At 50.9% G+C, this 27,373-nt stretch overlaps 2 protein-coding genes across 3 annotated transcripts in view; one reads left to right on the top strand and one right to left on the bottom strand.

Annotated features, from left to right (window-relative positions):
- MEI1 (meiotic double-stranded break formation protein 1) overlaps positions 1-11,947 on the bottom strand; it is a 47,519-nt gene extending 35,572 nt beyond the window's left edge. For both annotated transcript variants that reach the window (XM_029079454.2, XM_029079455.2), the window contains exons 1-8: positions 11,857-11,947; positions 10,455-10,505; positions 9,198-9,271; positions 8,709-8,814; positions 5,969-6,172; positions 4,383-4,504; positions 2,814-2,928; positions 1,299-1,415 (exon numbers count right to left, since the gene is read on the bottom strand). In XM_029079454.2, coding sequence (XP_028935287.1) covers positions 1,299-1,415; positions 2,814-2,928; positions 4,383-4,504; positions 5,969-6,172; positions 8,709-8,814; positions 9,198-9,271; positions 10,455-10,505; positions 11,857-11,872 — 805 coding nt within the window. In that variant the 5' untranslated portion in view covers positions 11,873-11,947. The remainder of the gene's footprint in view (positions 1-1,298; positions 1,416-2,813; positions 2,929-4,382; positions 4,505-5,968; positions 6,173-8,708; positions 8,815-9,197; positions 9,272-10,454; positions 10,506-11,856) is intronic.
- Positions 11,948-19,104: 7,157 nt separating this feature from the next.
- On the top strand, positions 19,105-27,186 carry SNU13 (small nuclear ribonucleoprotein 13). The gene is made up of 3 exons (XM_029078486.2): positions 19,105-19,254; positions 23,375-23,495; positions 26,507-27,186. Exons 1-3 carry the CDS (start codon positions 19,252-19,254, stop codon positions 26,767-26,769), a joined length of 387 nt encoding a protein of 128 aa, XP_028934319.1. The 5' UTR covers positions 19,105-19,251; the 3' UTR covers positions 26,770-27,186.
- Positions 27,187-27,373: the final 187 nt, after the last annotated feature.

The following is a 27,373-nucleotide window of genomic DNA, read 5'->3' as shown; positions in this document are numbered from 1 at the left end:
AACAAATTAGCAGATCATATAAAATGATGATGATGATTATGGTAGTTGTTAAGCACTTACTGTGTGCCAAGCACTGTTCTAAGCGCTAGGGTAGAAGAAGATAATCAGGTTGGACAGAGTCCCTGTCACTCAGAGAGCTCACACGCTTAATCCCCATTTTACTGGAGAGGGAACTGAAGCCCAGAGAAGTGAAGTGACTTGTCCAAGATCACGCAGCAGACATATGGCGGAGCTGGGATTGGAACCCAGGTCCTCTGACTCCCAGGTCTGTGCACTCTCCACTGGGCCACACTGCTTCTTTCTAGTAATAATAATAATAGTGGCATTTGTTGACATTTACTGGGTGCCAGACATAATAATAATAATAATGTTGGTATTTGTTAAGCACTTACTATGTGCAAAGCACTGTTCTATGCGCTGGGGTAGACACAGGGTCATCAGGTTGTCCCACATGAGACTCACAGTCTTCATCCCCATTTTACAGATGAGGGAACTGAGGCCCAGAGAAGTTAAATGATTGGCCCACAGTCCCACAGCTGACAAGTGGCAGAGCCGGGATTCGAACCCACGACCTCTGACTCCCAAGCCCGGGCTCTTTCCGCTGAGCCACGCGGAACTAAGGGCTGGGGTAGGTTCAAGATAATCAGGTCAGATACAGTCCCTGTCCCACATGGGGCTCCCAGTCAAAGGGGGAGGGAGGACAGGTGTTGAATCCTCAGGTCACCCAGCAGAAATTAGAAACCAGGTCTCTTGCCTGCCAGATCCAATCTCCCTACACTGCTTCTCACTAGGTAAAAGAGCAAGACTGAAGATGTAAGTACTTGAAAGCAAGTCAGCTGTTAAATCGTTACCCTATTTATTCATTACCCTATTTATTTTGTTAATGAGATGTACATCACCCTGATTCTATTTATTTGCTATTGTTTTAATGAGATGTTCTTCCCCTCGATTCTATTTATTGCCATCGTTCTCGCCTGTCCGTCTCCCCCGATTAGACCGTAAGCCCGTCAAAGGGCAGGGACTGTCTCTATCTGTTACCGATTTGTCCATTCCAAGCGCTTAGTACAGTGCTCTGCACATAGTAAGCGCTCAATAAATACTATTGAATGAATGAATGAATGAAATAGAGATAAACACGTCCTACATCGACCTCGGGGGAGATGGAGAACAGTTATTCTGCACCGGGTGACCGAACGGAATCCCTCTTTTCAAGATGAAAGGCTCTCACCTCCCATTCCCACGCACCCTGCTACGCCTGCGCGGCTAAGAGATTTAGACCAGATCTCCCAGGTACTGACCGTACACGCTGTGACACTTGGAAAAGAAAAGTCGCTCTTCAGTCAGGAGCAACAAGCATCTGTACACGGACAAGATAAGGCTCTCGCTGGTGCTGGAGAGGTGCTCAAACAGGAACTCTGTTGGAGAACGGAGAAGAGTCAATAACAGGGACATTGCCTTGATTTTACCGGAAATCCCCCTTTTCCCCAGTACCCCCATATCCTCTCCACCCACTCTGACCCACTGGCCTGATTGCCTGCAGAAGAAGAAGTGAGGTTGAAGAAAAATGGGTTTAAGGGAAAAAAACCCAACAACATGAATTCTGAAAGCGCAAGTTCCCCCACATTCTGTTCAAATGGAATTTTACTCTTTGTACTTTGTGTAACGCCAATACGAATACTGTCCTTCGGGCTCGACGCAATGTTTTTCTTCTGAGGAGTTTGTGAACCTTTAATAGCCATCTTCCCAACACCCCTGAACTGAAATGTATTCCCTTCATTTACAGACGAAGAAAGTACGGCATAACGACGTTAAGCCACTTGTCCCAAGTCACGTGGTCACCTCCTGTCAGCCGTGACTACACTCTGGCACCATATTCCCAAAGAGATAAGAAAAAGGCTATTTGAGCACTGGGGTCGAGGGAAGTCGCAAAGCTCTGAGAAGCAGCGTGGCCTGATGGCGAGAGCCCGGGCCCGAGAATCAGAGGACCTGGGTTCTAATCCCAGCTCCACCACTTGTCTGCTGGGTGACCTTGGGCAAGTCACTTAACTCTGCTGTGACTCATTGACCTCATCTGTAAAAGGGGATTAAATCTTCCTCCCTCTGTCTGTGAACAACACGTAGGACGGGGCCTGGTTGCGAAGCTCCCTGTCGACGGGGAACGTATCTGTTAGATTGCTGTGCTGTACTCTCCTGCTCTGCACAGAGTACGTGCTCAATAAATACGATTGGTTGATTAATTATCTTGTATCTGGCCCAGCATTTTAGAACAGTGCTTGACACATAATAAGCGCTTAACAAATGCCATTAAAAAAAAATAAAATAAGTGGCCACGCTGGAACCAAAACTGCTGTCTCCCAGTTCTTTCCCCCATCCGTGTCACTTTCTGCCACAGGGAAGACTTAGTTGCCCAGGCTCAGTCAGAAAGGGGAGGGTCATTCAGCCATCACCCCCAAAATCGCTACCGTCTCTCAGATCGTGTTTCTGAGAAAGTCTTCGAAACCCTACAGGAGCAGCATGGCTTAGTGGCTACAGCCCGGGCCTGGGAATCAGAAGATCATGGGTTCTAATCCCGGCTCTGCCACGTATCTGCTGCGTGATCTTGGGCAAGTCACTTTTCCGTGCCCCGTTACCTCATCTAGAAAATGGGGATGAAGACGTGAGCCCCACGTGGGACAACCTGAACACACCGTATCTACGCTTAGAACAGTGCTCGGCGCACAGTAAGCCCTTAACCAATACTGCAATTATTATAATTATTATTACTACAGGAGGGGCACTGCCATCGGCATTTCCGAAGCCGTTCTGTTCCGCACCCGGGATGTCGGCCTGGATGAAGGCGGGGGCGTATCTGGCCGTGGAATGAAGAAGCACGGCCGTCATGCAACCTGTGCTCGCCACCTGCAACGTCTCATCTCGGGACAGCAGCAGCTGCAAAGAGAAGGAGGAAAGCACCTGCAAAGCGGAACTGCTTTTAAGGAGAATGGGCCCTCTTCGTTCCTTCCGAGACAGGGCCTCATGAGTGGCGGTCTAAGTTCAGATCAAATCCTTAAACATTTCAGATACGTTAGAAGCAGCGAGGCACAGTGGAAAGAGCCCGGGCTGGGGAGTCAGAGGTCATGGGTTCAAATACCGGTTCGGCCGCTTGCCAGCTGGGTGACTTTGGTCAAGGCACTTAACTTCTCCGTGCCTCAGTTCCCTCATCTGCAAAAAGGGGATGAAGACTGTGAGCCCCACGTAGGACCACCTGATCACCTTGAATCCTCCCTAGTGCTTAGAACAGTGCTTTGCACACAGTAAGCGCTTAACAAAGGTCATCATCATTAGATATTTCCCACAATCAAAGGCCCATCGGCAGGACTCAACACGGATCTTTGACGCAAACTGATCAGAACCCAGAAGGGAGGATTTTCAGGCTCTTCCACACCAATTATTGCATTGGCTGGGAGGCTCGCTGAGTGGATTAACCTGTGAGGAAAATGTCTTTCGATCAGTCGGTGATATTCATTGATCGCTTATGCTGTGCAGCACACCATACTAGGCCCTTGGGAGAGTACAATACATTAGAGTTGGTAGACATGTTTGCTGCCCATAAGGAGCTCAAAGACAAGAGAGCTCTTTGTGAAGCCGCATGGCTCCATGGCAAGAGCCCGGGCTTGGGAGTCAGAGGTCGTGGGTTCTAATCCCTGCTCTGCCACGTGTCTGCTGCGTGACCTGGGGCCAATCACTTCACTTCTCTGGGCCTCAGGTACCTCATCTGTAAAATGGGGATTAAAAATATAAGCCCCACACGGGACAACGTGATTAGCCTGTACCTACTCTAGAGCTCAGAACGGTGTTTGGCACATAATAAATGCAAATACCGTAATAATAATTATTATTATGAGTGGGGGGAGACAGAAGTGTATAATAATAATAGTATTTGTTAAGCACTCACTATGTGCCAGGCACCGTACTAAGCGCTGGGGAGGATAGGAGCAAATCGGGTTGGATACAGTCCCTGTCCCATGTGGGGCTCCCAGTCTCAATCCCCATTTTCCAGATGAGGCAACCGGGGCCCGGAGAAGTGCTCAGAGACTTGCTCAGGGTCACTCAGCAGACAAGCGGAGGAGCCGGGATCGGAACCCATGACCTTCTGACTCCCCGGCCCGTGCTCTATCCATCACGCCGTTATGTACGAAAGGATGGTGGTGCTGAGGGCGAGGTGAATATCAAGAGCTTAGAAGGGTCAGCTCCAAATGCCTCTGTCTGGAATACCCTTAGAGCATATAACCCGGCTGCCCAGCCCAGAGATGGGAATGGTTGATGGGCGGAGGAGCAGCAGCCCCTGGGGCAGCTGGGATGGGTTACTAAGTCCCAAGACCTTGCCCGACCCAGGGAATTACCTTTTTGAGGACCAAAGGCAGCGGGTTGCTCTCTGTACCATTCTCAGGACTTCCTCCCGGCCCTGACTTGCTCATTATAATGGACACAAAGAGGTCATTCTTCAGCAGCTGATTTAGGAAACCTGTAAAAAGCAAGAGCAAGGGGAAAACTAAAGATGACGAATGGAACCTAACACTCTGTGCTTCTAAACACATCTAGAAAAACTCCCTTTAGCCATCAGAGGCCCAGCTTACTGACTCGGTGACCCAAATAAGATCATTACAGAAGCGCGAGGACAGAAAAACGCAGGAAACCGGGGCAGAGGGGGGAAGGGGAGGGGAAGACTTGCTCACAGAAGCAGAGACTTTGTGCTCAACCCCACACCCCTACATCCCTCCCTACTCCTTCCTCTCTCCTTCCCTCCAACCTTCACAGATACTGCTGCCAAACTCACCTACTTATTGCTAACGATTCCCAATTAATGTTTGTGGAGGGGACAGAGACTTTCAGAGTGGTGATGGGGGAATGAATCAAGCTGGGTGAGCCACGGCGTCGGTGGGCGGAGAGGAACTGGAACAGGAGTTTAAGATGGCCAGCGACAGCCACGGTTCAACTTCCGAGACACGACGGATCTCAGGAACGGCGGTTTGGCCACAGCTGCTTGAGCCCGTCGCTCATTTCCACGGACGCGCCGTGACCCCTGAGGAACTTCCAGAGCTCCGACATGACCTAAAAATGGTCCGCTCCGCCCCAGAATCCCACTCTCCCCTCCGTCTTTATCAGGAGGGAACACTCAGGTTTCCTCACCAACTGCACGCAGTCACTGGAGGATTTCTAACATTCGAACCCCCGGGGGCCCACCCCCAGCCTCCCGGCCACTTCGCTGCTCACCAACATCTTTTCCAGAAGGTAGACGGGGAAAGAGAAGGATTAGAACCCGTGACCTTCTGACTCCTAGGCCTGGACTCTCCCGCGCCACCCTGCATCACCCTGCCTTGTTCCCTTCGCTCTTCCTCTCTCCCAGCCCCACGGCACTTTTGTACATATCTGTCATTTTATTTATTTGTATTCACGTCTACCTCCCCACTCCCAGACCGAGCTCGTGGTAGGCAGGGAATGTGTCCGCTTATTGTTGTCCTGCACTCTCCCGAGCGCTTAGTACAGTGCTCTGCACACGGTGAGCGCTCAATAAATATGACTGAATGGGCCAAACGCCGTACTCGGGGTCGGGGTGGATACGAACGAATCGGGTTGGACGGGGTCCCCGTCCCACACGGGGCTCACGGTCCTCGTCCCCATTTTCCAGATGAGGTCACCGAGGCGCCGAGAAGTGAAGCGACTTGTCCGAAGTCACACAGCAGACAAGCGGGGGCGCCAGGATTAGAACCCGTGACCTCACGACGCCTAAGGGCGGTTTTAATCCACCACAGCGTGCTGCACTTTTGTGGTTTTCTCACGACCGTTCCTCCGCATTAGAGGACCCCTTGCTTGGAAGTCCGTTTCTCCTCATCTGTTCTCTGGGGGCAGGTGAATTTGCCCACGTTGGTCTAGACATCAGGAGGCTCAAAGCAGGCACCGTCCTGCCTCCATGGCAGCCGAGTCTTACCTATGCCATTAACCTGTAGCTCCTTGGTCTGGGCATTGTCCAGTGTGGCGAGGAAGAGGGCACAGAGCTTCTCCCTGAAATACTCCAAAAGCCGCTCTGCCGTTGCAGGAGAGGAGAAGAGCTTCCCGTAGAGATAGCAGGCGGCGGCCTTCACCCTGTCGTTCGGATACATCAGGCACTTCTGCAGGTATTCTATTATAGGGCCTGTCCAGGGAAACGGGAGAGAGGGCTGCGGACTCAAGGTTTCCCTCAAATTCCGTCATTTCACTTGATTTTTATTTTATTTTTATTTTGACTCAAACCTCTCAACAGACTCCAAGTGTCCCGCCGATCCGCTTCCCCTCACCCTTCCGGTGGTTTTTACAGGGGAGCAGCGTTCGGGGGAACAAAATGAAAGATGGCGACGTTGGAGCCCAAAGGCCCTCATCTCTCGGAGATGAGGGAAGGCGGGAGAAAATTAATTTTTTCGCAGTTGCCCTCAGAGTAGGTCAACAGAGCCGTCGACACCCAGAAGGAAACCGAGACCCCATCCGATCAGGAGCCGGAGGCCGTCCGCATCTTTGGCAAACTGGCAAACGTCCCCCACTCCAAGCATTGGGTTTTCATCGAGTCTCTTGTCGGTGAACTGCCAAATTTTATGAACCCACTGGCTATTTCTACCACTTGCCTATTTATTTAAACCCATCCTCGGCACCGGTGTTTCTACTCACAGTCGATTACACGTTAAATTATTTACTCTGATAGTTCTATTTCTATATATTCTCCTGTCTGTCCCGTAGGCGCGTATGTACGTAACATCTGTTACCGAATTGTCCGTTCCAAGCGCTTAGTACAGTGCTCTGCACATTGTGAGCGCTCAATAAATGAATATGTATATTATGTATAAATATATGTTATGAATACATGCTCCTTACGGGCAAAGACGTCTTGAGTACTTTCTCTATTATAAATAATTTATTTATATTACTGTCTACCTCCCGCTGTAGACTGTAAGTCCGTTGTGGGCGGGGAACGTGTCTGCCAACTCTGTTGAATTGAACTCTCCCAAGTCCTCAGGACAGTGCTCTGCACAGAGTAAGCGCTCAATAAATAACACTGATGACGATGATCAAGTGTTTAATATGATACAGATGCACCCGATTTTGCTGGACAGACAGCCTCACTACTATTTTTAGTTTGCCTGTTCAGGCCTCACTGTGACCCTCAAGCATATTGACACAAATCTGAGCCCGTCATTGGGCAGGGATTGTCTCTATCTGTTGCCGGATTGTCCATTCCGAGCGCTTAGTACAGTGCTCTGCACATAGTAATTCTTCCCCGCAGAAATGGAGTTCTTGTCCATCAAGCCCCTCACTTGGAAGAGAGTAGCCCAATTAATCAACCAATGGAGCTTACTGGATGCTTTAAGTGCTTGGGGCATACAACGGAAATAGAAACAAAAGATTCAGTCCTTAAAATGATGGGGGTTGTTAAGCACTTACTATGTGCAGAACACTGTACTAAGAGGTTGGAATGGACAATTCGGCAACAGATGTCACGTACATACACATCCACGGGATAGACAGAAGAATATATAGAAATAGGACTATCAGAGTAAATAATTTAATGTGTAATCGACTATAGGTAGAAACACCGGTGCCTACTATGTGCCAGGCACTGTACTAAACCCTGGGGTGGTTACAAGCAAATCGGGTTGGACCCAGTCCCTGTCCCATGTGGGACTCAACCCCCATTTTATAGATGAGGCAACTGAGGCAAAGAGAATAATAATAATAATAATAATCTAGCACTCTTTCTCAGGACGGCTAAGCCCGTGTAGTTTCACCCCCAAGCCCTAGGGGTTCAGGTGGTACCACGAACGAATGAATGAACAAGTACCATCTTCCTCTAGACTGTGAGCTCGTTGTAGATAACGACTGTGTCCGTTTGTTAATTATTTTTATACATTTAAATATATTAAAATAAAATGTATCGATGTATTAAAACGATTCATTCAACATTAATTCGTTGATATTAATAATCAATTAAGATTTAAACGATTGCTGTTTATTGAATATTGAAACGATCTGTATTAATGTATTAGAATAATTAATATTTACATATTTAAAATATTTAAATATTTTATGCATTTTAAACATTAATATTATTGATTATAGTAATAATTATGGTATTTGTAAAGCGCTTACTACGTGCAGAGCACCGTTCTAAGCGCTGGGGTAGACACAGGGTAATCAGATTGTCCCCCGGGGGGGCTCACATATTTTGAATCCCCATTGTCAAGATGAGGGAACTGAGGCACAGAGAAGTTAAGTGACTCGCCCAAGGTCACACGGCAGTTTGTTATTACAGTGTACTCGCCCAAGCGTTCAGTACACTGCTCCGCACACAATAAGTGCTAATTAATTCGACTGACCGCTCAGCCCAGCCCTGGCATTATAAGGCCGGATTCAGCGAGCTGATCTGGGGCGCGATCAGAGAATAATAATAATAATAATAATGTCGGTATTTGTTAAGCGCTTACTATGTGCCGAGCACCGTTCTAAGCGCTGGGGGAGCCACAGGGTGATCAGGTTGTCCCACGTGGGGCTCACAGTCTTCATCCCCATTTTCCAGATGAGGGAACTGAGGGTCAGAGAAGCGAAGTGACTGGCCCAAAGTCCCACAGCCGGCATCCCGACCTCTGCCTCCCAAGCCCGGGCTCTCGCCACCGAGCCGCGCCGCTTCTCCTCTCGATACTCACCGTGTTCGATCACGAGCGGTTGAGCAAGGGCGGGAATGGCATTCAGCAGTTTTCCCAAGAGCATCAGGGTGGGTACACTGCTCCTCGTGCTGGACATGTTACACAGCTGCAGCAGCACAGAGAAGAAATGACAGAACCCTGAGGAGAACTCCCCCGTTGGAAGCGAGCACCAGGCAAAACCTGGAGGGCGGGTCGCACGCCTCCCGTCCGACCGAAGGCACCTCCAGCCCGAGCTTGCGTCCCATCCGAACCCCGTGCCCCGAGGGAGCGGACAAACCCTTCCGAACTCTACGTACGGCCACTCTCGAGATTCTCCGACGGTTGGAAGCGGGGAAGGGTGTGGAGGCTGGGAATGCCACGGAGACGTGTAGCTTGCTTAGGAGCAAAGGAGGGACGCGCGACGTTCCGCTGCGGCCCGACCTCTTCTCGGGCGGAGAGGGTGGCCACGGGGAGACAGGGGACACCCGAGAGACACGACACTCCACTGACCTTCTTCTGACACACATCCAGTACATAGTAGACAAACCGCTGGGACTTCAGTTCCATCAGTAGCTGCACGAGGACTGAGAAGAAAGAAGAGATTAGCGGCCGCGGGATTGCTATCGAGGCGGCAGATGTGACCGGGAGAATGAGAATTCATCCCCCGCCGCATCTGCCGGAAAACCTACCGTGCTGAGCGCCGGACTAGGAGTTCATTCATTCATTCGGTAGTATTTATTGAGCGCTGACTGTGTGCACAGCACCGGACTAAGCGCTCGGAATAGACAACTTGGCAACAGAGACCATCCCCGCCCAACGACGGGCTCACAGTCTAACCAGGGGTGACAGACGGACAAAGACAAGACAACATAATCATGATAAATAGAATCAAGGGGATGGACACCTCATTCACAAAATGAATAGGGTAATAAAAATATATACAAGGGAACGTCAAAAGAAACGAGAGGTATGATTCCTTCCCTTGAGAGTCTTATAAGCTAATGGAAAAAATGAACATAAATGGATGGAAATACAACACAGAAGCAGCGTGGCCTAGTGGAAAGAGCACGGGCCTGGTAGTCAAAGGGCCTGGATTCTAATCCCATTCATTCGATCAATCGTATTTACTGAGCGCTTACTGTGTGCAGACCACTGTAATAATAATAATAATGTTGGTATTTGTTAAGCGCTTACTGTGTGCGGAGAACTGTTCTGAGCGCCAGGGGAGATACAGGGTCATCGGGTTGTCCCGCCTGAGGCTCACAGTTAATCCTCATTTTACAGATGAGGTAACTGAGGCTCCGAGAAGTGAAGTGACTTGCCCACAGTCACACAGCTGACAAGTACTAAGCATTGGGAGAGTAACTCGCCTGCTGTGAGACCTTAGGCAAGTTACTTATTTATCTGTGTCTCAGTTTCTTCATCTGGAAAATGGGGATTCAATCCTTGTAATAATAATGACGATGATGGTATTTCAGCTCTTACTATGTGCCAAGCAATGTTCTAAGCACTGGGATAGATACAAGGTCATCAGGTTGTCCCACTTGGGGCTCACAGTCTTGACCCCCATTTTCCAGATGAGGTAATTGAGGCACAGAGAAGTGACTTGCCCAGAGTCACACGGTTCAGTATGGAGTTTAGTACGTAGTAAGCGCTCAGTGAATACCACAGTCATTATTATTATTACTATCGCCTAGGACTGTACTACGAGCTGTGATTTCTTCGTCCCAAACTTCAGTACGCACAATCCCGGTCCCGTCTCCTCACCTTTAATGGAGAGATCCAGAATACCATGATCGTCTAGGGTGTGCAGTATCCCTGGAAAAGGATGAGAAAGAGATTGAGGAATGATTCAAAGACACATTGGGAATTTTGAAATAACAATAATAATGTTGGTATTTGTTAAGCGCTTACGATGTCCAAGAGTTCTCCCTTATCTAAAGCCTCTCTTCCTCACTCCAGTCACAGAAATATATCTGTCCAATAATATAACGCTCTGCACACAGTAAGTACTCGATAGATATTGATTGATTGATTGACGGGCTACCCTAGCATTCAGCCTAGGGCTTTGCACGGAGCAACCCTTAACAGATGCCTCAATTATCATTATTATTAGGGAAATGGTCAATACGATCACAACAGCCAAGCTACTATATGAGTTTAGAAAAGGCAGCAGAGCCAAGTGGAAAGAGCCTGAGCCTGGGAGTCAGTCATTCATTCAATAGTATTTACTGAGCGCTTACTATGTGCAGAGCACTTCACTAAGCACTTGGAATGTACAAATCGGTAACAGATAGAGACAGTCCCCGCCCTCTGACGGGCTCACAGTCTAATCGGGCCCTGGGTTCTAATCCCAGCTCTGCTACTTGCCTGCCGAGAGACACCGGGCAATCCTCTTAACTGCTCAGTGCCTCAGTTTTCCCATCTGTTAAATGAAGGTCAAATACTTGTTCTCCCTCCTATTCATTCATTCAATCGGATTTATTGAGCGCTTACTATGTGCAGAGCATTCATTCATTCATTAGCATTTATTGAGCGTTTACTATGTGCCGAGCACTGTACTAAGCGCTTGGAATGGACAATTCGGCAACAGATAGAGACAACCCCTGCCCATCGACGGGCTCACGGTCTAATCGGACGGACGGACAAAAACAAGACAACTTAATCGCAATAAATAGAATCAAGGGGATGGACACCTCATTCACAAAATAAATGGGGTAATAAAATAAATAGGGTAATAAAAATATATAGAAATGAGCATGAGCACGGTGCTGAGGGGACGGGCAGAGGGAAAAGGGGCTTAGCTGAGGGGAGGTGAAGGGGGGGCAGAGAAGGAGCAGAGGGAAAAGGGGAAGCTCAGTCTGGGAAGGCCTCTTGGAGGAGGTGGATTATGAGTTCCAGATGGGACAGAGACGCTGTTCAACCTCATCATCGTGTCTCTCTTACAGTGCTCGTCCCACAGTAAGTACTTAACACGAACCACAGCTGTTATTTCAAAGAATTCTCCCCATCTCTATCTGGGCCTCCTAAAAGTCGATTAGACCGTGAGCCCGTCAGACGGCAGGGACCGCCTCTATCTGTTGCCGACTTGTTCATTCCAAGCGCTTAGTACAGTGCTCTGCAGGGCAAGAATTCATTTTCAAGGCAGCTCGTTCTCTCTTTTTCTTACCGAGCAAGGTGCCCATGAAGTGCAAACAAACTCTTTCATCCTGCGCGAACAGATGAGTAACGGGGCTGGTGTTCCGTACCAGGTCCTCCCAGAGGCAGGACAGCGTATGTTTCTTGCGCACCAGCTTAAGGGAGGGAAACAAAGAAAATGACCTAATCGCAAGCAATTCAAACAGCTGGCGCGATTCCGCGATTAACGTGGGGTGCACCCATAAGAATGAATGGGAATAAGTGAGAGGGCACATGAGACCTTGGGAGGGCAAATGAAGGGAAAGTGATTGGGCAGAGCTGAACGCGGCCCTCGGAGACCCGGCTAAAATGGCGACTAGGCAACGTACCCCGATTTCTTACTGACCATGGAAGGATGTGAACTCGCTGTGGGCAGGGATTGTCGCGGTTTATTGTTGTGTTGTTCTTTCCCAAACGCTTAGTACAGTGCTCTGTTCACGCTAAGCACTTAATCAGGTTGGACACAGTCCCTGTCCTGCAAGGGGCTCACACTCTTCATCCCCATTTTCCAGATAAGGTACGTGAGGCCCAGAGAAGGGAGGAGACTTGTCCAAGGTCACCTGGTGGTCACGTGGTCAATAATAAAAAGATGGGGTCCCCAGGTGTGAGGGGATTTGGAGGCGAAGGTAGGAGTGGGAGGCCTGAAGAAAAGCAGCATGGCTTAGTGGAAAGAGGCCGGGCTTGGGAGTCAGAAGTCGTGGGTTCTAATCCTGCCTCCACCCCTTGTCTGCTGTGTGACCACTTAGCTTCTCTGTGCCTCGGTTCCCTCATCTGTAAAATGGGGATGAAGCCTGTGAGCCCCAAGTGGGACAACCTGATGATCTTGTATCTCCTCCAGTGCTTAGAACAGTGCTGGGCATACAGTAAGCGCTTAACACCATCCTGATTATTTTACAGATAAGGTAAGTGAGGCCCAGAGACGGGAAGTGACTTGTCCACTTCACTTCTCTGGGCCTCAGTTCCCTCATCTGTAAAATGGGGATGGAGACCGTGAGCCCTATGTGGGACAACCTGATTACTTTGTATCTACCCCAGGGCTCAGAAGGGTGCTTGGCACATAGGGCTTAACGAATACCAACATTAATTATCTGGTGCTGAATTGTACTCTCCAAGTGCTTAGTACAGTGCTCTGCACACAGTAAGCACTCAGTGAATACGACTGAATGGATGAATGAATTGATGAATTGAGAAGCAGTGTGGCTCAGTGGCAAGAGCTCAGTGGCAAGAGCCCGGGCTTGGGAGTCAGAAGTCGTGGGTTCTAATTCCGGCTCTGCCCCTTATCAGCTGCGTGACCTTCACTTCTCCGGGCCTCAGTTCCCTCATCGGGGAAATGGGGATGAAGACTGGGAGCCCCAGGGGGACAACACGATTACCTTGTATCTACCCAGCGCTCAGAGCAGTACTTGCCACATAGTAAGTGCTTCAAAAAAATTATGGCATTTATTAAGCGCTTACTATGTGCCAAGTACTGTTCTACTTACTGGGAGGCGATACAAAGTGATCAGGTGGTCCCCCGTGGGGCTCACACTCTTCAGCCCCTTTTTACAGATGAGGGGACTGAGGCCCAGGGAAGTGAAGTGACTGGCCCAAAGTCACACAGCTGACAAGCGGCAGAGCCGGATGACCTCTGATTCCCAAGCCCGGGCTCTTTCCACTGAGCCACGCTGCTTCCCTTTCAAATGCCAAAATTATTATTATTATTACTATGGATGGATGAATGGAGGAATGGATGGATGGAGGAATGGATGGAGGAGGGAGGAATAATAATAATGGCATCTGTTAAGCGCTTACTATGTGCAAAGCACCTTCTAAGCGCTGGGGAGGATACACAGTGCTCAGGTTGTCCCACGTGGGGCTCACAGTCTTAATGCCCATTTTACAGATGAGATAACTGAGGCACAGAGAAGTTAAGTGACTTGCTCAAAGTCACACAGCTGACAAACGGCTGAGGCGGGATTTGAACCCATGACTTCTGAATCCCCAGCCCGGGCTCTTTCCACTGACCCATGCCGCTTCTCTAATGAATGGATGGTTGGATGGATGAATGGATGGCTCAGTGGAAAGAGCCTGGGCTTGGCAGTCAGAGGTCATGGGTTCTAATCCTAGCTCCGCTGCCTGCCTGCTGTGTGCCCATGGACAAGTCACTTAACTTCTCTGGGCCTCAGTTACCTCATCTGTAAAACGGGGATTAAAAGTGTGAACTCCATATGGGTCAACCTGTTTACGTTGTATCTACCCAGCGCTTAGAACAGTGCTTGGCACATAGAAAGCACTTAATCAATACAAAAATTATTATGAATGGATGGGTGGATGATGGATGGATGGATGGATGAATGGATAGATGAATGGATGGATGATGGATGAATGGATAGATGAATGGATAGATGAATGGATGGGTGGATGGATGGATGGATGGATGGATGAATGAATGGATTGATGGATGGATGGATGGATGGATGGATGGATGGATGGATAATGGATGGATGAATGGATGATGGATAAATGGATGGATGGATGAATGAATGGATTGATGGATGGATGAATGGATGATGAATGAATGGATTGATGGATGGATGGATGGATAATGGATGGATGGATGAATGAATGGATGATGGATAAATGGATGGATGAATGGATGGATGATGGATGAATGGATGGATGGACGAATGGATTGATGGATGGATGGATGAATAGATGGATGGATGAATGGAGGATGGATGGATGAATAGAGAAGCAGCGTGGCTCAGTGGAAAGAGCACGGGCTTTGGAGTCAGGGCTCATGAGTTCGAATCCCAGCTCTGCCACTTGTCGGCTGTGTGACTGTGGGCGAGTCACTTAACTTCTCTGTGCCTCAGTTCCCTCATCTGTAAAATGGGGATTAAGATTGTGAGCCCCACGTGGGACAACCTGATTCCCCTATGTCTACCCCAGCGCTTAGAACAGTGCTCGGCACATAGTAAGCGCTTAACAAATACCAACATTATTATTATTATTATTATAGATGAATGGAAGATGGATGGATGGATGAATAGATGGATGAATGGAGGATGGATGGATGGATGAATAGATGGATGGATAGTTGGATGAATGAATGAATGAATGCAGGGGGGACGGACATGCGTAGTCGGCCCCGGCGAGGAGCGGGCGAACCGCGACGGCGCCCCCTAGCGGGGAGTGGGGGAGGGGAGGGGAGGGGAGGGGAGGGGAGAGATGGCGCGGGGCGGGGCGGGCCGCACCGAAAGGCGGCTGTCCCGCAGCAGGTCCAGCACACAAGCCAAGCAGAGGCCGGAGGGCGGGGGCAGCAGCCAGCACGCGCCGTGTTGGTGATGGGACCGCTCGTACAGCAGCAGCGACGAAGCCGCCGCCGCCGCCGCCGCCGCCTCCTCAGGCCCGCCCCGACCCGCCATGGCCGCCATGGCCGCCGCCGCCGCCGCGCAGGCGCACTCGGGGGGGGGGGGGGGGGGCGAGGCCAAGTGCGCCTGCGCAGAGGGGGAGAGGCGGGAAGAGCGGCTGCCCCTCAACGAAACCAGCATCATCACCAACATCATCGTCATCACGTTGGTGTTGGTTAAGCGCTTACTCTGGGCAGAGCACTCTTCTAAGCGCTGGAGGAGATCCAGGGTCATCAGGTGCGTGGCTCAGTGGAAAGAGCACGGGTTTTGGAGTCAGAGGTCATGGGTTCGAATCCCGGCTCGGCCACTTTCATTCAATAGTATTTATTGAGCGCTTACTATGTGCAGAGCACTGTACTAAGCGCTTGGGATGAACAAGTCGGCAACAGACTTGTCAGCTGTGTGACTGTGGGCGAGTCACTTAACTTCTCGGTGCCTCAGTTCCCTCATCTGTAAAATGGGGATTAAGACTGCGAGCCCCACGTGGGACAACCTGATTCCCCTGTGTCTACCCCAGTGCTTAGAACAGTGCTCGGCACATAGTAAGCGCTTAACAAATACCAACATTAGGTGGTCCCACGGGAGCCTCCCAGGCTTCATCCCCACTTTACAGATGAGGCCACTGAGGCCCAGAGAAGTCATCATAATAATAATGATGTTGGTGTTCGTTAAGCGCTTACTCTGGGCAGAGCACTGTTCTAAGCGCTGGAGGAGATCCAGGGTCATCAGGGTGTCCCACGTGAGGCTCACAGCCTTCATCCCCATTTTACAGATGAGGTCACTGAGCACAGAGAAGTGAAGTAATCATAATAATAATGATGTCGGTATTCGTGAAGCGCTTACTCTGTGTAGAGCACTGTTCTAAGCGCTGGGGGAGATACAGGGTCATCAGGTGGTCCCTCATGAGGCTCACCATCTTCATCCCCCTTTTACAGATGAGGGAACTGAGGCCCAGAGAAGTGAAGTAGTCATAATCCTAATAATGTTGGTATTCGTGAAGCGCTTACTCTGTGCAGAGCACTGTTCTAAGCACGGGGGTAGATACAGGGTCATCAGGTTGTCCCACATAAGGCTCACAGTCTTCATCCCCCTTTTACAGATGAGGCAACTGAGGCCCAGAGAAGCGAAGTGACTTGCCCACAGTCACACAAGCTGACAAGTGGCCGAGCTGGGATTCGAATCCAAGACCTCTGACTCCCAAGCCTGGGCTCTTTCCACTGTGCCACACTGCTTCTCTAGTTGGTAGGCACTTGCTATGTGCCAAGCACTGTACTAAGCTCAGGGGGGGAACACGAGGTCATCAGGTGGTCCCCCATGGGGCTCACAGTCTTCATCCCCATTTTCCAGATGAGGTCACTGAGGCCCAGAGAAGTGAAGTGGCCCAAAGTCACACAGCTGGGAAGCGGTGTAGCCGGGATTAGAACCCACGACATCTGGCTCCCAAGCCCAGGCTCTTTCCACTGAGCCACGCTGCGTCTCCACAGCGAACACTATTAACAGTTAATAATTCTATTTGTTCAGCGCTTACTATGTGCCAGGCACTGTACTAAGCACGGGGATGGATGTTTTGTGTTTTGTTTTGCTGTCTGTATCCCCCACTTTAGACTATGAGCCCCTCGTTGGGCAGGGATGGTCTCTATCTGTTGCCAAATTGTACATTCCAAGCGCTTAGTCCAGTGCTCTGCACATAGTAAGCGCTCAATAAATACGATTGAATGAATGGATGGGTGGATGAACAGATAAATGGATGGATGATTGAATGAATGGATGGATGACTTACAGAAACAGCGTGGCTCAGTGGAAAGAGCCTGGGCTTGGGAGTCAGACGTCATGGGTTCGAATTCCGCCTCTGCCACTTGTCAGATGTGTGACTGTGGGCAAGTCACCTAATTTCTCTGGGCCTCAGTTCCCTCCTCTGTAAAATGGGGATTAAGATGCTTCAGTTCCCTCATCTGTAAAATGGGGATTAAGACTGTGAGCCTCACGGGGGGCAACCTGATGACCCCGTATCTCCCCCAGCGCTTAGAACAGTGCTCTGCACATAGTAAGTGCTTAACAAATACCAACATTATTATTATTACTTCACTTCTCTGGGCCTCAGTTCCCTCATCTGCCAAACGGGGATGAAGACTGGGAGCCCCACGTGGGCCAACCTGATCACCGTCCGTCTCCCCCAGCGCTTAGAACAGTGCTCTGCACATAGTAAGAGCTTCACAAATATTACGATTATGTGGCTCAGTGGCAAGAACCCGGGCTTGGGAGTCAGAGGTCATGGGTTCGAATCCTGATCTTCCACTTGTCAGCTGTGTGCCTGGGAGCAGGTCACTTCACTTTTCTGGGCCTCAGTTCCCTCATCTGGAAACTGGGGATGAAGACTGGGAGCCTCACGTGGGACCACCTGATGACCCTGGATCTCCCCCAGCGCTTAGAGCAGTGCTGTGCACATAGTAAGCGCTTAAGCTGTGTGACTGTGGGCAAGTCACTTCACTTCTCTGTGCCTCAGTGACCTCATCTGTAAAATGGGGATGAAGACTGGGAGCCCCACGTGGGACAACCTGATTCCCCTGTGTCTACCCCAGTGCTTAGAACAGTGCTCTGCACATAGTAAGCGCTTAACAAATACCAACATTATTATATGAGCAGCAGCGTGGCTCAGTGGAAAGAGCACGGGTTTGGGAGTCAGAGGTGATGGGTTCGACTCCCGGCTCTGCCACTTGTCAGCTGGGTGACCGTGGGCCAGTCACTTCACTTCTCTGTGCCTCAGTGACCTCATCTGTAAAATGGGGATGAAAGCCTGTGAGCCTCATGTGGGACATCCTGATTCCCCTGTGTTTACCCCAGCGCTTAGAACAGTGCTCTGCACATAGTAAGCGCTTAACAAATACCAACATCATTATATGAGCAGCAGCGTGGCTCAGTGGAAAGAGCCCGGGCTTGGGAGTCAGAGGTCATGGGTTCGACTCCCGGCTCTGCCAATTGTCAGCTGGGTGACCTTGGGCCAGTCACTTCACTTCTCTGGGCCTCAGTGACCTCCTCTGTCAAATGGGGATTAACTGGGAGCCTCCCGTGGGACCACCTGATGACCCCGCATCTCCCCCAGCGCTTAGAACAGTGCTCTGCACCTAGGAAGCGCTTAACCAATACCAACAGGCTCAGTGGAAAGAGCGTGGGTTTTGGCGTCAGAGGTCATGGGTTCGAATGCCGGCTCTGCCACTTGACAGCTACGTGACTGTGGGCAAGTCACTTCACTTCTCTGGGCCTCAGTGACCTCATCTGTCAAATGGGGATGAAGACGGTGAGCCCCACGTGGGACGACCTGATTCCCCAGTGTCTCCCCCAGCGCTTAGAACAGTGCTCTGCACCTAGCAAGCGCTTAACAAATACCAACGTTATTTATTAGCGTGGCTCAGTGGAAAGAGCCCGGGCTTGGGAGTCAGAGGTCATGGGTTCGAATCCCGGCTCGGCCACTTGTCAGCTGGGGGTGACTTTGGGCAAGTCACTTCACTTCTCGGTGCCTCAGTTCCCTCATCTGTCAAATGGGGATGAAGACGGTGAGCCCCACGTGGGACCACCTGATTCCCCCGTGTCTACCCCAGCGCTTAGAACAGTGCTCGGCACATAGTAAGCGCTTAACGAATACCAACATTATTATTATTATCATTATTATGACCGCGTTGGGCCGCGGGGCCTTCCTCATCCCTTTAATTGCCTGGGGCGGCGGCGGTGCCAAGCAAGGCGGCAGCCAGCAGAGGGCGCGCTGGGCGCGAGGAAAGAGTCGGCGGAGAGGAGACGTCCCCTTTAAGGGGAGGCCGCGCCCCCCCCCCTCCCCGGCCGCGGGTGACGCCCCCTGGCGGCGGGCGGCGACCTAGCACTTCCGCTGGGCCTCCGCGGGGGCCCATTTGAGCTGCGGCCTCGGTGAAGCTTTCGGGCGGAGGGGAATCGGGCTGCCCCGCGCTGTCGCCGACGATCGCGACCATCGCGACAGGCTCGCAGGGATGGTGAGGCCTTGCGGGGGCGGGCCCGGCCCCACGGGGAGCGGGACGACGGGGCAGGGCGCCGGCCGAGGCCCCCCGGCCACGTGGGAGGCAGGCAGAAGATGCCGGTCCTGCCTCGGCTGCTGCCCCTCCTCACCTTGACCGGCTCCGCTGCCGCCGTCCGAGCGCTTAGAACGGTGCTCCGCACCGAGGAAGCGCTCCGTAAAGACGGCTGAACTCCTAAGGGCCTGGGTTCAGCGCTTGCTCGGTGCGGGGCACCGTTCTAAGCGCTGGGGAGGAGCCAATCATCATAATAAGGGTATTTGTTAAGCGCTTGCTCGGTGCGGAGCACTGTTCTAAGCGATGGAGAGGATCCCATCATAATGAGGGTATTTATTAAGCGCTTACCAGGTGCGGAGCACCGTTCTAAGCGCTGGGGAGGATCCAGTCATAATAATGGTATCTGTTAAGCGCTTACCATGTGCAGAGCACTGTTCTAAGCGCTGGGGAGGACCCAATAATAATAATAATGGTATTTGTTAAGCGCTTGCCACGGGCACATCACTGTTCTAAGCGCTGGGGAGGATCCAATAATAATGAGGCCATTTGTTAAGCGCCTACCACGTGCAGAGCACTGTTCTAAGCGCTGGGGAGGATCCAATAATAATGAGGGTATTTATTAAGCGCTTGCCACGTGCAGATCACTTTTCTAAGCGCTGGGGAGGATCCAATAATAATGACGGTATTTATTAAGCGCTTGCCACGTGCAGATCACTGTTCTAAGCGCTGGGGAGGATCCAGTAATAATGAGGGTATTTGTTAAGCGCTTACCATGTGCAGAGCACTGTTCTAAGCGCTGGGGAGGACCCAATAATAATAATAATGGTATTTGTTAAGCGCTTGCAACGTGCAGAGCACTGTTCTAAGCGCCGGGGAAGATGCAAGGTCGGGTGGTCCCACGTGGGGCTCACAGGCTTCATCCCCGTTTTACAGATGAGGGAACTGAGGCACGGAGAAGTGAAGGAACTAGCCCAAAGTCACACAGCAGACAAGTGGCCGATCCGGGATTAGAATCCACAACCTCTGGCTCCCAAGCCCAGGCTCGGGACTGAGTCCAACCGGATCCGCTTGTCTCCACCCCAGCGCTTAGTACAGTGCCTGGCACACAGTAAGCGCTTCATAAGTACCATAATCATTATTATTAATTGCTACTTTACTCCTCTACGCTTCAGTTCCCTCATCTGCAAAAGGGGGGTGGAAACTGGGAGCCCCAGGTGGGGCAGGGACCGAGCCCAAGGGCTGTGGTTGTCTCCACCCCAGCGCTTAGTACAGTGCCTGGCACACAGTAAGCGCTTCATAAATACCCTAATCGTTATTATTAATTGCTATTTTACTCCTCTACGCTCCCTCATCTGGAAAAGGGGGGTGGAAACTGGGAGCCCCAAGTGGGGCAGGGAGCGAGCCCAGTGGGCCCTGGCTGTCTCCGCCCCAGCGCTTACTACAGTGCCTGGCACACCGAGAGCGCTTAGTACAGTGCCTGGCACACCTTAAGCGCCTAGTGAAGACCGTGATGGTTATTAGGGGAGGAAAGGCCCGGCGGGGTTGCAGGGGAGCAGCATCCTGGGGCTAGGCCCAGGGCCTCGACCTCCCCCTCCCCGCTTAGCGCTCTGCAAAGGGGGAGGGAGCGCTGTGGGCGGGTGTCCGCGCATGCGCAGAGGCCCGGGCCGCCGCCGGAGACCACGTGGGCGCCGCACGTGGGCCAGGACCATTCATTCATTCATTCAGGCGTATTTATTGAGCACTTACTATAATAATAATCACGTTGGTATTTGTTAAGTGCTTACTGTGTGCAGAGCACTGTTCTAAGCGCTGGGGGAGATATTGCCCTTGTTCTTGTCTGCCTGCCTCCCCCCAGTTAGACTGTCAACCCGTCAAAGGGCAGGGACCATCTCTATCTGTTCCCGATTTGTCCCTTCCAAGCGCTTAGTACAGTGCTCTGCACATAGTAAGCGCTCGGTAAATAGTATTGAATGAATACAGGGTCATCAGGTTGTCCCACGTGAGGCTCCCAGTCTTCATCCCCCTTTTCCAGATGAGGGAACTGAGGCTCCAGTGAAGTGACTTGCCCGCAGTCACACAGCTGACAAGTGGCAGAGGATTCGAACCCATGATCTCTGACTCCGAAGCCCGAGCTCTTTCCGCTGAGCCACGCTGCTTCTCTGCAGAGCGCTGGACTAGGCGCTTGGAACGTACAATTGGGCAGCAGATAGACAATCCCTGCCCAATGACGGGCGCTCAGTCTAAAAGGGGGAGACAGACAACAGAACAAAATAGAAACAAGACAGCATCATCAAGATGAATAGAATCAAGGGGAGGTACACCTCATTAACAAAATAAACAGGGTAATAAATAGTATATACAAACGAGCATAGAGGGGCGGGGGTTGTCCCACGTGGGGCTCACAGTCCTCATCCCCATTTTCCAGGTGAGGGAACTGAGGCCCGGTGAAGTGACTTGCCCAAAGTCACACAGCTGAGGAGTGGCTGAGGTGGGATTAGAACCCATGACCTTCCAATCAGCGCGACTCAATGGCAAGAGCCCGGGCTTGGGAGTCGGAGGACGGGGATTCTAATCCCGGCTCCGCCGTCTGCTGTGTGACTTTGGGCAAGTCACTTCACTTCCCTGGGCCTCAGTTCCCTCATCTGGAAAATGGGAGTGAAGACTGTGAGCCCCATGTGGGACAACCTGATTCCCTTGTAGCCCTCCAGTGCGTAGAACAGTGCTTGGCCCATGGTGAGCGCTTAACAAATACCATCATTATTATTACTGCCAAGCCCGTGCTCTTTCCGGGGAGCCACACTGCTTCTCTGTTGTATTGGACTCTCCTAAGTACTGTGATTTTTTTTGTTTTGGGGGGGGTTTTTTTGTATATTTAAGTTCTGATTAGGTGTCAGGCCCTGTACCAACAGCTGGTGTGAGAAGCAGCAGGGCTTAGTAATAATAATGATGGTATTTGTTAAACACTTACTATGTGCCACACACTGCGGGCTTGGGAGTCATAGGTCGTGGGCTCCGCCACTTGTCAGCTGTGTGACTCTGGGCAAGTCACTTCACTCCTCTGGGCCTCAGTTCCCTCATCTAGAAAATGGGAATTAAGACTGTGAAGCCCACCTAGGATAACCTTTTTATCTTGTATCTACCCCAGCGCTTAGAACAGTGCTTGGCACATAGTGAGGGCTTAACAAATACCATCATTATTAGTATTATTATTACAAATGAATGGTAGACAGTCTCTGGCCCCACAAGGAAATATTAAAGTTATTATTATAAACTTATTATATCAAAAAATAAGATGGGGACGATGAAATAATACATGTGCAAAATCCACGTAAAAGAGTTCAACAAGACAGATGGCAAGGGAGACCTGTAAGGCTATAGGTGCTGCTTCCCTCGTCATTACTGGTCATTCCCTGGTCACAATCAAAAGCTTCCCAAAGTTTTGGAAACGGACGGGTTTTACAAGCTGCTGCTGTTTAAATCTCCCATGGCCTCACATGCGCAGTCCTAGACTCCTCAGGATTTTACTTGATCGACCAGTAATCGATTAATGAGCGCTTACTTTGTGCAGAGCGCCGCACTGAGCCCTTGGGAGAGTGGAGTAGAGTTAGTAGGCAGTGGGAAAAGACCTCACCATTTAGGAAGCTGAAAACGCAATGGAAACAACCGATGATAAATTTGCAGTGGGGTCGCTCAAGTGGTGTAAAGCCAAGGGAAGAGGTAGAAGGGGGCAGCTGAAGTTATTTCAACCTTGGGCTTCTGGTGGGGAACTGCCCGTGATTTGCTTAGACTGAAAACTAGACTCTAAACTCGTTGTGGGCAAGGAAAATATCTTTTCTATCATACCTCACTGTCCCACAATGCTCCGCTCACAGTAAGCGCTCAATAAACTCGACTGACCGACCGAAGACTTACGCCGATCTCCCCCTGCGTGAACCGGCTGTAGGCCTCAAACGTAGGGCTAGAGTTTCTTGACGCAGGGGCTTGCGAGAGAGGGCCCGTACTAGCCCCCAGACTACCGCGAGACCGAGCCGCAGGGTGGGACGACGACCGGATTCTGACCGTGGCTGTCGTCCTCTGTTTTTAGACTGAAGCCGACGTGAACCCCAAAGCCTACCCCCTGGCCGATGCCCAGCTCACCAAGACGCTGTTGGACCTCGTCCAGCAGTCCTGCAACTACAAGCAGCTGCGCAAAGGGGCTAACGAAGGTGAGCCCACCTTCATTTCCAGATGTGCTAAGAGAGGGGATCTGACTTTTGTCGAATGGGGAAGTTAATTTGACTCTCTGTCTCTTTTCCCCTCTCTGGGACCTCACCTCTTTGAAGGTGTGATTCCTCTGATTCTCCGTTGCTCCACAGAGGGACCCCAAGGGGAGTGGGTTTGGTTTCCACGGCCAGGAAGTTTCTGTGGGGTGAAACCTCAGCACCTTTTAAAGTTAACGAGGTGAAAAAAACGTATTAAGATGGGTTAGTTCCAACCTGACTTCTGTGGGGGGGAAACCTGTAGGTTATGAAATGAGTGGGATGAAGGAATGGATCAGGTGGGTTAATTGCAACTTCCCAGTGCTTAGCAACGGACTTGGCATGTAGTGAGCGTTTAATTAATGTTGGTATTTAAGCGCTCACTATGTGCCGAGCACTGTTCTAAGCGCTGGGGTAGACAGGGGAATCAGGTCATCCCACGTGGGGCTCACAGTCTCAATCCCCATTTTACAGATGAGGTAACTGAGGCACAGAGAAGTGAAGTGACTTGCCCACAGTCACACAGCTGACTAGTGGCAGAGCTGGGATTCGAACTGATGACCTCTGACTCCAAAGCCCGTGCTCTTTCCACTGAGCCACGCTGCTTCTCGTTTAGTATCATCGTTATTATTCTCAGCCCTTGAGAAGTGGAAGCCAGTCAGTAGTTTGCAGTTAATATTCCTACTGAATGGAGCACCACTGATTCCTGCTGGTTTGGACCATCGTAAGGTCGGATGACCGAGCGTCAGTGGATTTATGGTCTTTCTCGGTTGTCAGGGGCTCGGGGACTGTATGGGGGCAAGGAATCCAGAACGGGAGACCTAGGGTTCAGTACAGTAATAGAAATGATAATTATGGTATTTTGTAAGCGCTTGCTACGTTTTAAGCACTAGTAGGTACAAGGTAACCCCCAAGCAGCTTGCAGTCTAGTGAGGGAGGTAGACGTTAAAATAAATTAGGTGAAGCAGCGGAGTTTAAGGAGTTGTGAGGGTTAGAGTGGATAAATAAGTGTTTCAGGGTATAGACCCAAGTTCATAGGTGACGCAGAAGGGAAATTGAATAGGGTGATGAAATGAGGTGAGGTCAGTCAGGGAAGGTCCTTGGAGGAGATGTGATTTTAAGATATGTGTTCTCACTGCATGTTTCAAATAGCCTGTGTTGGCAGAACTAGGGAGTGTTTTTCCGACAGCTTACATCCGTCTGGATACAGCATGGTACGATTTGGGGAGGATGCGGGTGGCGTCAGGCCCGGGGAGAGTGGCACGGTGTGAGTTTTCCATATCACCAGGATAAGCACGAACGCGTCCCCCCACGTAATCGGAGAGCTGTGTGTGCCGGGCTTAGAGGGATTTACGAACCAGTAGTGGAGATGGTGGTGATCAGTCGGTTGGTGGTATTTAGCGCTTGCTATGTGCCAGGCACTGTGATAGGGGCGAAATAATCAGCTTGAACCCAATTCCCATCCAACACGGGTTATGAGGGAAGGAGAGCAAGTGTCATGGCCCCATTTTACAGATGGGGAAACTGGGGTCCAGAGAGGATAAGTGACCTGCCCTGGGCCCTAAACCAGACAAGTGTTTAAAAAAAAAAAAAGTATTAAGTGCTTACTATGTGTCAGGCACTGTGCTAAGTGCTGGGGTTGGTACAAGCAAATTGGGATGGACACAGTCCCTGTCCCCCCATGGGGCTCACAGTCTCAATCCCCATTTTACAGATGAGACCACTGAGACACAGAGAAGCAAAGTGACTTGCCCAAGATCACACAGCGGACAAGTGGCCGAGCCGGGATTAGAACCCATGATCTACTGACTCAGGCCTGGGCTCTATCCATTTTGTTATGCCACTTCTCACGATAGCATGGCTTCTCGTAGAGGAGGTGGGACTGAAGTCCAGGTTTCTGGGCTTTTTTTCCAGTAGGCCACAAGAATAAAGTGAAACAAGATAGCACCATAAAGAAGATAACCATCCAACTAGAAATATACAATATTATTAAAGCAGCGTGGTCTATTGGATGGAGCAAGGGCCTGGGAGTCAGAAGGACCTGGATTCTAATCCCGGCTCCGCCACTTGTCAGCTGAGTGACTTTGGGCAAATCACCTCACTTCTCTGTGCCTCAGTTCCCTCATCTGTAAAATGGTGATGAAGGCTGTGAGCCCCATGTGAGACAACCTGATTAGCTTGTATCTACCCCAATGCTTAGAACAGTTTGCACATAGTAAGCGCTTAACAAATACCATCATCAAGTTCTGTACCGGTAGGTGGGATAGTCACGTAACAGATGCAATTGCCCGCTCTTGAGGAACTTCCACTGTTCTGGGAGAGGCGGGAGATAGCGATCAATGACCAAATCAATAGGAACCATGGCTAAGCAGGCACTGGCTCTGGGTGTGGCACTTGAACATGGTTCTGAGGGAGGAGGCGGAGGAAGGGGCCTCGTTTCCAATGTCCACCCCCAGGAAGGGGTGGACCAAGCTGGAGGGTAGCGGGAGGCAAAATCCAGATTCTGGAGACTGAGGCTAGCAGACTAGTCGGTCATCGGTATTAATGAGCGCTTACTGTGTGCAGAGCACTGTACGAAGCAGTGGGAGAGTACAGTATGACAATAAACCGGCACCTTCGCTGCCCACAGTGAGCTTACGGTCTAGAGGGGGAGACAGACTAATAGAATGAATAAATGACAGATATGGATATAAGTGCTGTGGGCCTGCTTCAGGGGTGAATAAGGGGGATGACTAGGTGGGGTGGGCTGGTTTGCCACTTTGTGCAATTCACTGAACCTTATGGGAGCACTTACTGTGCGCCAAGCACTGTATTCAGCGTCTGGGTGAGTACGATAAAAGAAACAAGCCCAAAGGGCAGCAGCGACGCGTGACTCCCGCCGTCCCCCACCAAAATGTCCTCGTTCCGTTCCGCCCTTGGAGACGTCCCGAGCGGACTGCGGCCTAACTTCGCCCCCTTGCCGTGCCCTTCCTCCCCAGCCACCAAAACCCTCAACAGGGGCATCTCGGAGTTCATCGTGATGGCGGCCGACGCGGAGCCGCTGGAGATCATCCTCCACCTGCCGCTGCTGTGCGAGGACAAGAACGTGCCCTACGTGTTCGTGCGCTCCAAGCAGGCCCTGGGCCGTGCCTGCGGCGTCTCCAGACCCGTCATCGCCTGCTCCGTCACCATCAAGGAGGGCTCCCAGCTCAAGCCTCAGATCCAGTCCGTGCAGCAGTCCATCGAGAGACTCCTAGTCTAGGACGAGAGGCGGACCCCGGACGGGAGTCACCTCCCACTCGACACGCGCGTTTCCAGTTTGCGTTCATCTATATACTTATTCTCCAGCAATTTTCATGTAAAGTTTATTATTTTTTTTCCTTAAAATGGTGGTTTGGTGTGGTTTTTCTCTCTCCCCCATCCCCTTCTCTCTTCCAGCCCCCAATCACTCGTCTCCCTACCGTCTGTGGCATTTAGTGGATCTTGGAACGCCACTCTGCTTGAAGTGGGGTCGGGAGGGTCGGGGTGGAGCGGTGTTCGACCCCCACTTGAGGTGCACTGTACGAGGCAGTTCACAGTAAAGAAGTGACCTGTTTCCTGCCTCCACGGAGCCCACCCTCTAACGAAGGGAACAAAAATCAAAAGCTATTGGAATCCAAATAAAGCAAACTGAAAGTTCCATCGAATAAGTTTGTGACGAAAGTAGGGTCGGAAGAGATGCTACCTAGGGAGATGGTGACGGACTGTTAAAACAAACTCTCACTTCTCTGAGCATCTGAAGGTGAAATGTTTTCTCTCCCATCTCAGCCACAACCGTACCCCTCCCTCCAGCCTGCCGTTCATTTGCCTGCAAGAAGCCAAGACCA

This window comes from Ornithorhynchus anatinus, chromosome 14 (assembly GCF_004115215.2).
Source record: "Ornithorhynchus anatinus isolate Pmale09 chromosome 14, mOrnAna1.pri.v4, whole genome shotgun sequence".
NCBI lineage: Eukaryota > Metazoa > Chordata > Mammalia > Monotremata > Ornithorhynchidae > Ornithorhynchus > Ornithorhynchus anatinus.
Note: the sequence above shows the minus strand (reverse complement) of the source record. Positions and strands in the feature narration are given on the sequence as shown.